Genomic DNA, 12,590 nt, shown 5'->3' on the forward strand with positions numbered 1-12,590 from the left:
TTCTTCCAACGCCATTAGTTCCTGAAATCCAAAACCATTAGTATCTGGAAAAAGAGCTCGAGAACAAATAACAAGTTAGATTGGTGCTGTTTGGCTAGCAATTAGCATTAATTTTAATTAGTACTAGCTAGCAGTGTCAATGTTACTTTTGCAGAATAGAACATGCATGTGTATAGATTAATTTGTTTTTACAAAAAATTAAGAAGACACAAACATTGATATTGGCAAAAAAGTTTGTGCAATGTAAACGTGTATAATACAATCTATTACCTAATATGACATGTCATATATGTAGATGCATATCATCATTCTCTTCATCATAATTATCATAAGATGGGTCGTTAAATCCGAATCATCATCATCAAAAACATGAACCATAAAATCCTACAAAAAAAAATACCATTATTAGTCAAGAGATTTTTATAACTATCCCTTAAAATAGTACAACAAATTATTATTAACCCTTAAAAATTACTCATTCTATTTTTATCCCTTTAGAATAAATCTAATTAAATATTAATCAAAAGTCTAATATGTAGATTATCAAAATACTCTCAAAGTAAATTCTTAGTAGGCGTTTGGAATTTAGTAATTTTAAGGGTGGGAATGAGAATCTTACAGATTTTCATATTTAGTATAATTATTAGACTTTTTTAAAACTCAGGAAAATAAAGCCCGTGAATTTCACATTATCACATTTTGGGGTAATTCTAAACCTAACTAAGATAGTGTTATTTACTTTCCCAAAAAAGTTTAATATCAGGGAAAAAAAGAAATAAGCCTTAACCGTCATCCATTCAACCACGCCATTGCCGGAGTTCTGCCACCACCAGGGTATATTATTTTCTTGGTTTTTTCTTCTTTTCTTCTTGTTGAATCCGCCGCATCAGCCTAGTTTTTTTTTTTTAATTATAATTTCTGAGATTTCTCAGCAACCAAACATACCCAAGAACATTATCAAAGAAAACCCACAGATAAGAAGGAAAAGCAGCTTCCTTAGTCCATGGTGGTGTTTCTTAGAAAGAAGAGATGGTTGGCATCTCCCCTGACAGGGATGGGATCAACCTTCGGGGTTCCTGTTAACACACCGGGTTCTATCAGATAAGGCTAACCAAAAAATGTTTGGTCCATGGTGGTTCCTTCATGTTTATCAAGTTTTGAAACAATTTAACTAGTGGGTATCCTCCATGTTTGGTCCACGGTCATGCCTTCATGTTTATCAAGTTCTAAGACTAGAGTACCCTTTTTTTGGTTATAAAAAAATAAAAGAAATATCCTAAAAACCAATATCAGCGTCATTAATAAGGTGGGTGAATCGTCTTTTCTACCTCAGGTTCAGATTTACACCAGAGATAGAAAATATCTCTATTTTTCTTGTTGAATCCATTAACGATGTCATTGCCTTTGGTTGATTCTATTTCTTGTTGAATCCGTTAATGATGACCATTGCCGTTGGTTGAATATATTTCTTGTTGAATCCGTTATATACATGGCTGAATTTTTTCTTTATAGTCAGTATGCTTATTTCTTTTTTCCCCATCAATGAGCAAGATGTTTTTTTTATTGTAATTCATTTAAAAAAATTAGGCTAATTGTAACTCATTTAAAAAATGTTTTTTTAATACACAACATTTTTATGCACAACCAAACACAGTAATATATTATTTCTGAGAATTTGATACAAAATTTTTATATGGAACCAAACACGATAATGTATTATTTTTAAAAATTATATTACCCCCATCACTTTTTCAGGAATATGATTCTTACTATGCTCCGGCGGCCATAGTCTGTCAGACTATAATACATAGTCTGACATACTAAGATGACCATGCTCCATAGTCTCACACTATGCTCTATAGTCTATCAGACTATGATTCATAACCTGACAGACTATGATGATTATGATCTAACTATGATCTATAATTTGACAAGTTATATTGGCACGGACCATAATCTATCAGACTCTGATTCATAACCTGACAGACTGATGATTATGATCAAACTATGATCCATAATTTGACAAGTTATATTGGCACGGACCATAGTCTGTTAGACTATAGATTAGTGTGACAAGTTGCACCGATAGCCGGTAATAACTTGTCAGACTATGAATCATAATCTAACAGATTACGCCTGTCGTCACAGTCCGACAGACGGACAGACTGTAACTCACCCATAGTCTGTAAGACTGATACAAAATTTCAAATAGGATCATACTGAAACAAAATTCTTTATAGTCTAACACATTATTCTGATTTTAGATAGAAAAATACCATAAAAATTTCGAATAGGATCTACTTTTGATTTCTAAACAACAAACAAAAGTCAAAAATTCAATTAGAATCAGTTTCCGATTCCTAATTTTGCTTAATGGTACCGAACAAATCATCACACCATATAACTTCAAATTGAAAAATCTGCAAATAAAATAGGTTGCTGCAGATGGAGCATAATAACTTTTTCTCCAACACTTTTAACAGTGACAAAGGTAGTAAATGATTATCATTCATCAATAAATAAAAACATAAGCATCCATCCAACATTCCAACTACTAGTGCAAATCCCAAATTGTGACAATCTATGCCTAATCTTTGACTTCATCCCTAATCTTTGACTTCATCTTCCTCTGCATTGTTAATCCTATCACAACAAGTTTCATGTAATATACTGCTTCGAATATAAACAAGCAGACCAAGCTAAAGAATCTAAACAAAAATATCTGATAGATCCAAAGAAATAAAAAAAAACTAAGCCAATCTATTTGCTTGTCATAATCTGCCGCATTACTTTTTCAAAATTAACAAAAAACTTCAAATTAGCTAAATGCACCAGATCAAAATGCAGTATAATAACACATTATCAATAATAACGAATACACAGTTCTAGTCACAAATCCAATTACGATCTACTATCCAATATTTGCCTTCACAAATTCCTGAAATCTATAGATTTCAAATCCATCCAGTTGATTTTTTTTTTTTTTTTTTTTTTGCTTACATTCAACCAACAGAATTTGATTTTCCTCCCCTCTGCACCTGTTAAAACACAACTAAACCACTTAAGAGACCAATTATGTGCATTTGAACCAAACATTAAAAGCAAAATCCAAAAATTTTGTGGCAACAAGCGAGCTGATTCTTGCGTATTGTCTACTCCGTTTTACTAGGATGCAAGAAATGAAAGTAAAGCGGTTTGCATACCAAAATTTGTTTATATTTCTGCTTTTCCTATTACTTTATTGGGGAGGAAGTCCTCTTTTACCTATGCACTTAGGTTGCGTTTGGTTACAGTAACAGAATGGTAATAGGAATGATAATAGAATGGAATTGAAATGTGCTGGAATCATAAAACTGATTCTTTAGTTTGGTTGGAGTTATAGAATCAATACTTAAAATAAGAATTATGTTGTTTGGTTGACAACGGAATGGAAGTAAATTATATTTTGACAAAAATACCCTTGATTCCAAGAAATTTGACCAGGGCTAAGCACATACCATTATCAACGACATCAATCCAGCGTTCTGTAATGCACCAAACTGCATTTAAAACAACAAAGAGTAAAAAATGAAACATCAACATGAATAGCTCATTTACCTTCTAGACGGTAAATGATGCTTAGCACAATTCTTGAAGATCAAAATAACAAGGGGAAAAAAAAAAGGTCCCGCTCCTTTTCCTTCTCTTTATACTATCGGAGAATCAAAACAAGCGAATCAATCACACATTAAATAACAACAACAAAACCACTCCATCAGTCTAATCATATACATAATATCATGAGAATAAAACCCAAAAAGAGAGAACAAAAAATATTAGACACATAAAGATTCAGCCAGCACTCTATATGAATCCGTTTAATGTCCTTAATTCCTGTAAATTTCCAATGCGCTCCAACATAATGTCTAAACAGGTCAACAAATTAGGGTTTCCACCAACCTCCCCGTTTCGTTCCTGCAAGTGGGTTCATCAGTGCGCTTTTCTCCTCTGTGGCTGTTTCTCGGTGGCCAATCTGTATATCCAATACACCTGTAATAACAGCCAATTGGAGAAACAAAATCAGAGATCAGCTTCTAATGGAAGCAAATATGCTGAAGAAATTTGAAAAGATTTTCGATTTCTGTAATACCAAAGCGAAAACATGAGCTGCTATAAGGATGACCACCATCAGAGGAACCGCTTCGAGTACCCATGGCTGTGCCAGAGAGAGCTGCTGCTTCGCCATTTTCGGAAATCAAAAGAGAGATTTATTGTGGAAACTGTCTGAGGCCGATAAGCCCTGCAAAATCAGGGTTCATATTATCAATTTCGCGTTCTTTCTTCATTTTCCTTCCTGTGCACGCAGTTGGCAGTACAATATTCATGTTAGGTATTTTTATTAGTTGGCAATTTATTGACAATCTTGTAAAAATTCAAAAAACAGGTTCAAGAAGATTTCGTATTGCAGAAGAAGATTCAGAATCAGATTTAGAGAGATAAGGATAAGGTCTTGATCAAAGGAAGATAATGCATTGGTTATTTGAATTTAAATGAGATTCTAGAAAGAGAGAAGGAGAAGATAAAGCAAAGCTAGTGAAGATCTCGATTCTTTATTTAAATTCGTATTTGATCTGATTTCCTAATGAGATTCGGATTTAGAGATCAGGAAGGATAATTCGAAGTCTTTGGAATTCAAATTTAAAAGAAGATTATGCAAATCACATCAAAGAAAATCACGGAGAAAAAGATAAGAGAATCGTATTTGAGCAAGATTCTGGGAATCTTTTTAAAAATCATACAAAAGGTTTCAGTTATAGCAAAACAAGTTGACGTTTTTGTTGGCTGCAGAAATTTTTAGAACGTGGCTGTTGAGAGTAGAAAGAACTCATTGAAATTTCTGAGTCTTTTTGTATGAAAGTATGTTCGACTAAAGGGAGTTCAGTTGTTAGTATTGAAGACGTGTGGAGCACGCTAAACAGAGTCATTGTGAAGGTTCATCACAACGGCGTTATAGTCCAAGAGGGAGTCTTTGAGTGAATAAGTCCGTCAGTATTGTAATTCTTGAAGCATAGTGAAACAGTTTACTGTCTGGGCGTGACCCCACAGATGTAGGTGTACGCACCGAACTGCGATATCATATTGCGTGTCTATTTACTTTCTGCACTATTGTTTTCTTTAGCAAAGTTAATCAGACGTAAGCTAGTAGTATTCCAGATAGTGTTCCAACATCATCTAGAACATCAGATCTAACAAGTGGTATCAGAGAGGTTCACTGACTAGAAGTTCGGTGAGATCTTGAAAAAATTGATCTGCTACGTCTAAGATGGATTTGCTGAAGGAAGGAGGTTCAGTGTCTCGTCCACCTCTCCTTGATGGCTCAAATTATTCTTATTGGAAGGCTTGAATGAAGAGGCTTTCATCAAGGCTCAAGATGAAAAGGCATGGCGTGCAGTCCTGACTGGCTGGAAGCATCCAGTAACTAAGGATGCAGAAGGAAAGGAGACTCTCAAGTCTGAAGAGTCATGGAGTACTGATGAAGACAAGTTGGCCAATTACAACTCATGCGCAATATTCAACAGAGTCGATGTTAACCAGTTCAAGATGATTTTTACATGTGAATCGGCAAAAGAAGCATGAGAGATTATGGAAGTTGCTCATGAAGGAACAGCTGCGGTCAAACAATCAAAATTGAATATCCTCACAACCAGGTTTGAAAATCTTTGAATGCTTGAAACTGAAACCATCTCTGATTTTAATTCACGATTGTGTGATATAGCTAATGAATCTTTTGCTAATGGTGAAAATATTCCCGAGGCAAAACTTGTCAACAAAACATTGAGATCTTTACCACGGAGATTCGCCTATAAAGTCACCGCTATTGAAGAGGCAAAAAACATTGAAACTATGAGACTTGATGAGTTGATGGGATCATTGAGAACATTTGAGATGAATCTGGGCCAGAACAAGCAGGAGAAAGATACTGCCTTTCAAGCAGAATTACAAAAACCGGCTATGGAAGAAGATATAGGAGATCCACAAGGTTTGGTAGAATCATTTGCTCTTCTGACAAAGAATTTCAATCACATTTTGAAACGAGTAAAACGTAAGGGATTCACTTCAAATTCTGACAAATTCAACAACATCAAGAAGAATACAGATTCTGCAAGCAATTCAAAAGCCAAGACACAAAACCGAGGCATCCAGTGTCGAGAGTGTGACAGATATGGACACATCCAATCAGAATGCGCAAATATGCTTAAGAAGAAGAAGAAAACATTCAATGTTACTTGGAGTGATGAAGAATCTGATGGTAGTCAAGAAAATGATGATCATGTGAACAATTACGTCGCTTTTAATGTATATCAGGATGTTTCCAACAACAGTGTTGCAGATCGTGTCACAAACAATGTTGGAACATCATCTGCAATACACTCAGAAAAATCAGAAGAAAACAAAGATCTTTCTGATTCTGACAGTTTCAGTAATGATGGAGAACTGACACAGGAGACTATTCAGGAGGCTTATGAATCAATATTTAACAAATGGATTCATGTGGTCAAGTTGAACAAGTCCCTTGAAAAGAAATTGGCTAATACTTTACAAGGTAAGGAGGCTCTAAAGATTAACCATGAGTCCAAGATTGCTGAAATGGATAAAAGACTGTAGGAAGTTAATGCAGAATTAGAGCATACTCAAAAGTCATTGAAGATAATGAATTCCGGCACTACAAAACTGGATCACATTATCTCTATAGGAAAAGCGAGTGGTGATCGACATGACTTTGCCTATATTGGTAAGAGCTCAACGTCCAAGACAATGTTTGTGAAAGAGAAGACTACCTCTAAGCCTCTGACTTCCTCCAGTAAGAAGGTTTACTATCTCATCCCCTCGACAGAGAAGGTTTGTTCCCACATGTCATTACTGCGGTTTACCTGGCAACATAAGATCGAGATGCTACAAGTATTTAAATGCTTTGAACAGAGGTATGTTTATTAATCCACCAAATTCCGCAAACTCAAAGAAGACACCTAACGTAAAGATTGATGTGAAAAATAAATTTTTCACACGTGTGTGGGTAAGAAAATTTGATTTGAGGTGTCATAGGACTTATACTTCTTTAGAAGCATGCACTAATGATTATGGGTGTAGTGATGCTGGTTTGCATTAAGCGAGAGCCTTATACATAGGAGAATGCTACATTCAGGGAGAGTAAGACACAGAGAAGATTCAGGAGGAGTGAGGTGCTGAAGACGGTTCTAGGGTGTGAATTTATTTTATTTTATTTTTTTTGTCTTTTGCTTATTTTTGACAAAAATGGGGAGAACAATGTTATTTTATTTTATTTTTTTGTCGTTTTTGAATTTTTTAGGATCTGTTGTTAGTTTTGCCAAAAAATGTCAAAAGGAGAGATTGTTAGGTATTTTTATTAGTTGACAATTTATTGACAATCTTGTAAAAATTCAAAAAACAGGTTCAAGAAGATTTCGTATTGCAGAATAAGATTCGAAATCAGATTTGGAGAGATAATGATAAGGCCTTGATCAAAGTAAGATAATGCATTAGTTATTTGAATTTAAATGAGATTCTAGAAAGAGATAAGGAGAAGATAAAGCAAAGCAAGTGAAGATCTCGATTCTTTATTTGAATTCGTATTTGATCTGATTTCCTAATGAGATTCGGATTTGGAGATCAGGAAGGATAATCCGAAGTCTTTGGAATTCAAATTTAAAAGAAGATTATGCAAATCACATCAGAGAGAATCATGGAGAAAAAGATAAAAGAATCGTATTTGAGCAAGATTATGGGAACCTTTTTAAAAATCATATAAAAGGTTTCAGTTACAGCAAAACAAGTTGACGTTTTTGTTGGCTGAAGAAATTTCCAAAACGTGGTTGTTGAGAGTAGAAAGAACTCATTGAAATTTCTGAGTCTTTTTGTGTGAAAGTATGTTCGACTGAAAAAAGTTCAGTTGTTAGTTTTGAAGACGTGTGGAGCACGCTAAACAGAGTCATTGTGAGGGTTCATCACAGCGGCATCATAGTCCAGGAAGGAGTCCTTGAGTGAATAAGTTTGTCAGTGTTGTAATTCTTAAAGCATAGTGAAACTATTTACTGTCTGGGTGTGGCCCCGCAGATGTAGGTGTGCGCACCGAACTGCGATATCATGTTGCGTGTCTATTTACTTTCTGCACTATTGTTTTCTTTAGCAAAATTAATGAGAATAGTAAAGTAAGCTAGTAGTGTTCCAGATAGTGTTTCAACATCATCTGGAACACCAGACGTAACATCAGATCTAACAATTCATTTAACAGAACATATACGAACTAGAATCAAAATAAGAGAATCCTCCAACTGGAATCAAAATAAGAACATACCGAGAACCTCGAACTGGAATGGGTCAGAGATGAGGTGCTGGAACCAAAAAAAAAATATTGACCACACACTCTACCTTATCCACACTTAAAGCCCCCATAACACTCATATATGTAGAGAGTTTACCAAACTTAATGGGCTTATATTATAGTGGTTCAATTGAGCTTTATAATTTGTGCTAGAGAGGTTATTTGGCTCAATAGGTTGACTACAGGAGAGGAAATTTATAGGCCTCAAGCTAGTTAATAAATTGTGTATCCATCCCATTATGGACTAATATTTGACATACATGCATTAATTAATTGACATTAACAAAGTTGCCTATAATATGCTTTATTTTATAATAGAGTGAATTATTATGATTATGGAAGTCCACGTACAAATATTCCAACATGAGGCGCCAGTGAAGCTAGAACCAACAACTGACGCCGGTGCTTCCTCTCTCTCAATCAAGAACAATTTGGACAAAAAAGGAATCAGGCCTAAATGAAAAGGCCTTTCATCAGCCCCGCGTGAATCGCGATTCACTCAAATTGAGTGAATGGGCTTTCCTACCGAAAGCCCTTTCTGATAAAAAAAAAATAGAACCAAACAATAGAATTTGGTGGAATAGCCTTTCCTTTGCATTCCATTACTTCCAACCAAACACAAACACACCCTTGGATCTGAATTGTAGGGGTTTTTTTTTTTTTTTTTTTTTTTTTTTTTCCTATTGATAAATCCTATTTAATTGCTGCAGGAAACCTGTTTTCTCAAATCAGTAAAGGTGAATGCGAACAATCTGGCTTAAAGACAAACATGGACAAGTGCTTCAGTTGTTGCCAAAAGTAAAATCAGTTATGGAACCTTGTATCATAGTGCTGGTTTCTTCGGTTCTCGATTCAAATCAAGCAACAACAAATAAATAAATAAATAACATAAACGCCCAACAGATCCAATGATAAACATATGTAATGAATCAAGAGAAGACAAGCGGGCGATTAGCAAAGAATAAAAAAGAATAATACCTTTAGAAAAATGGCCCAGATCTGGAGATCCGGTGAGTTCGTGGCCGTCTCTGTTCTGATGAGATCGCCTTCGCGAAGATACCTCGCTGCCAGAGACAAGACGAAGGGGATGGTAGAGTCAGAACGAGATGAGATCCACGAACGAAGGGGGGCCTCGAGTTGGTGAAAGGCCAGAACGTCGATCCTCTTGATCTCGAACTCGGCGAGATCCACGAGCGGTGCCGGATGGTCGGGGCGTCGTCGATCTGAGGCGAAGGATATGAGGTCCGCGGCGTCCTCGATTTGAGACGAACGGCGCAGAGATAAGCCGGAGTTCAACGAAGCTGTGACGGATGACGACGGCGACAACTAGCTTCCCACGCCATCATCAATGTCTTCTCCAGCCATGGCACGACAGAGAGAGCAGAGAAAGAGGGGCGGGGAGAGAGAGCGCGTGAGTAGGGGTGTTCATAAACCTGAATAACCCGCAAACTCACCCCGCACCGTCTCAACCCAACCCAAAAAAAACAATCCACAGTATTATTTTTTAATTTTTAGCTCATTATACTTTTGATCCGAAGTGTTAAGGACGGATTGTGGGTTGAGCCCATAACAACCCGCATCTCCCAACCCAATCCGCAGAACACATCCCCAGTTCGGCCCATTAATATTACTTCCAGTTCCAGGCCAGCCCGCGCCAGGAATCACTCAGGAGCCCCGAGTCAGGTTGCCCAGCAAGCCTTCGGCCCATTCAATTCATTACCGCATTAGGCCATTAGCCATTAGGGCAGGCGAGGCAAGTGCTCACAAACGGCAAATCACTCTCTCAATTCATTACCGCATTAGGCTATTTTCATTTCTCTTGTAGATAATTTAACTTCATGTCATACTACAACTATTGAGGAGCTTATGAGTGTGGATTGATAAAGATGGTTGATGTTGCAATGCTTGCTTTGGATGGATTTGAATTAAGATTTAAGCCTCTATGTTTGCTTTGCTTAAGCTATTTGTTTTATGTTAAGACTAATTTATAAGTGTAGACTAATTTATGTTTGCTTTGTATTTGATGTTGGATGGACTACTTTGCTTCATGTTTGATGTTAGATGGACTGATAAAGATGGTTGTTATTTCTATTTAATGATAAAGTTTGAATATTATATTGAACTTTAAGTCTTTGATTTTTTGAATGTTGAAACCGACCACCCAACCCACTCCACACCGCTCCAACCCAACTCGAATATCGTTGGGTTGTGAAATTTTTCTAACATCGTTAGGGCTAAATATGTGCAACCCGCACCCTTTGGGGCGGGGAAAAAAAATTCTATCCCGCACCAACCCAACCTATGAACACCCCTACACATGAGAGATGAGAGATGAGAAAGAAGAGAAAATGAATTAGGGTTGTAAAAGAGGGGGTATTTTAGTCTTTTAATTAATGATTAAAATATCTCGTATAATTGAAAGGAGTAGAGTTATTTACTAAAGAGACGTTGGAGATTCGTAACATAATCTAAATTATTATTCGTGATTTGTTACAGTATTTTTTTAAAAAAAAATATATAAAATAAGAATAATTCTGAATCATAATTCTGAATCCATGAACCAAACGTCCTTTAATCGGATAGAGTTTTTCAATCCATGACTCGTCCCGTAAACTTACTTGAACAATAATATTCAATTAAATTAGACTGTTTTGCATTTAGTATTATTTTTAAAAAAAATTAAGTTTTAAAATATTCTGACGTCTGCTAGAAACGCATCTTAGGCTCTAGTACTTATTCTTTAAAAACAAAAATTAGTTTTGATATTTCTAGCCATGTAGATCGTTGGCTCTAATTATCCCTTTTTTATTTATTTATTTATAGAATTCTCTCTTTATTCGAGAAAAACAATGCAACTGTTTAGAAGTTTAAAGATAAGAATAGGAATATAAGAATTTCTGGTTAATATTGTATCTATCTATCTATCTGTATATTATTTATTTTGAGGAAAGTATCTATCTATATGAAGTACAACATTTACTAGACATATCTAAATATATTATATCTATCTAAAGAGTAGAATATCTATTGTATATATTTCAATAGAAGAGTACTAAATCTTGTCATAGTTTACTGAAATGTTTAGTTAATAATGGCAGATTTTCTTTGTTTCTTTTTACCTTTTTTTTTTTGTTTCGTTTTGTATGGTAATATTTATCACATCTTATGGTAACAATATTAAACACTATCCATTTAACACTGATTATTAATGAGGGATATCTTTCTATCACTAAGTAAAATATCTATTTTTTAAATAAGTAAGATATCTATTGGATGTAATGGTAATTAATAATGACAGATTTTATTCCTTTAGAAATAGTGACATTTTTTATCTTTTTTTTTTTTTTGGTATGGTAACATTTATCACATTTATGTTTACATTCTTAAAACTATCCACTTACCATTGAATATCAATGAGAGTATCCAAGGTAGTCGTGATCTTTTAGAATGTTAATTATACAGTTCCTCGTATTTCTATTGGGAAAAAAAATTGTAATTATTTTTATCCTTAGAAGTTATCCTGAGTAAATTCTAGTAACATACAAGAGATTTTTTTTTTTTTTGAAGAAAAAAACCATACTGGTTACTATACTAAATATTTTTTATTAATTAAAGTTGGTATTATTAGAGATTACTCACAGATAAAATGCTACAAACAATGGTCACTTGCATGATTGTCCTATCCACCGCTGATTAAGAAAAACCATGTACAGATTTTACGTGACGCTCTTATTAATCAACGGTGAAAAATGAACAACCTTGTCAATCGCGATTGTTAGTAGATAATTTTTTTGTTGACTGTAAAACGAGAAATTCTAATTAACCATTTATAGAATAGAAGAATATTATCCTAATTCTTTAAATATTATGGAGACTCTAAATAATAGAGTAAAAATACTGGAGTGAATTTGTAAATTGAGTAGTGTACTCAAATCTCAATTTTTGTGTATCAATTGACGTGGCATGTGAATTATCATTTTTTATTAGTAGATGTAATATCTTATCATTCATTAACGTGACAATATTTTAAACATCTATCAATATAAAAGTGACAACTAACATGTTACATCAACTGGTACATAAAAATTGAGATTTGAGTTAGTATCCCTAACATTATTCTATTTAAGAGAAAAATTCAACTTGCTTAAGGAAAAAAGAAAGATAAGTTCAGCTTTTCTTTTACGAGCCATAAAAAAAAGGTCATTTTTTT

The 12,590-nt window shown here is 34.6% G+C and overlaps 1 protein-coding gene and 1 non-coding gene across 3 annotated transcripts; one reads left to right on the forward strand and one right to left on the reverse strand.

Annotated features, from left to right (window-relative positions):
* The first annotated feature begins 1,009 nt into the window (after positions 1-1,009).
* LOC112094539 lies at positions 1,010-1,151 on the forward strand. The gene has a single exon (XR_002903588.1). It is a non-coding gene; the product is annotated as a U6atac minor spliceosomal RNA (small nuclear RNA).
* Positions 1,152-2,798: 1,647 nt separating this feature from the next.
* On the reverse strand, positions 2,799-9,827 carry LOC21385361. Of its 2 annotated transcripts, none has more exons than XM_024175661.1 (5): positions 9,359-9,827; positions 4,130-4,279; positions 3,940-4,029; positions 3,498-3,539; positions 2,799-3,038 (listed from the first exon to the last, which is right to left on the reverse strand). In XM_024175661.1, the coding sequence occupies exons 2-5, from the start codon at positions 4,191-4,193 to the stop codon at positions 2,929-2,931; spliced, it is 306 nt and encodes a 101-aa protein (XP_024031429.1). In that variant the 5' UTR covers positions 4,194-4,279; positions 9,359-9,827; the 3' UTR covers positions 2,799-2,928. The 2 variants fall into 2 exon arrangements, with proteins under 2 accessions (XP_024031429.1, XP_024031430.1); XM_024175662.1 differs by having other exon boundaries at positions 4,130-4,333.
* Positions 9,828-12,590: the final 2,763 nt, after the last annotated feature.

The sequence above is a fragment of the Morus notabilis genome, unplaced genomic scaffold (assembly GCF_000414095.1).
Source record: "Morus notabilis unplaced genomic scaffold, ASM41409v2 Scaffold1424, whole genome shotgun sequence".
NCBI lineage: Eukaryota > Viridiplantae > Streptophyta > Magnoliopsida > Rosales > Moraceae > Morus > Morus notabilis.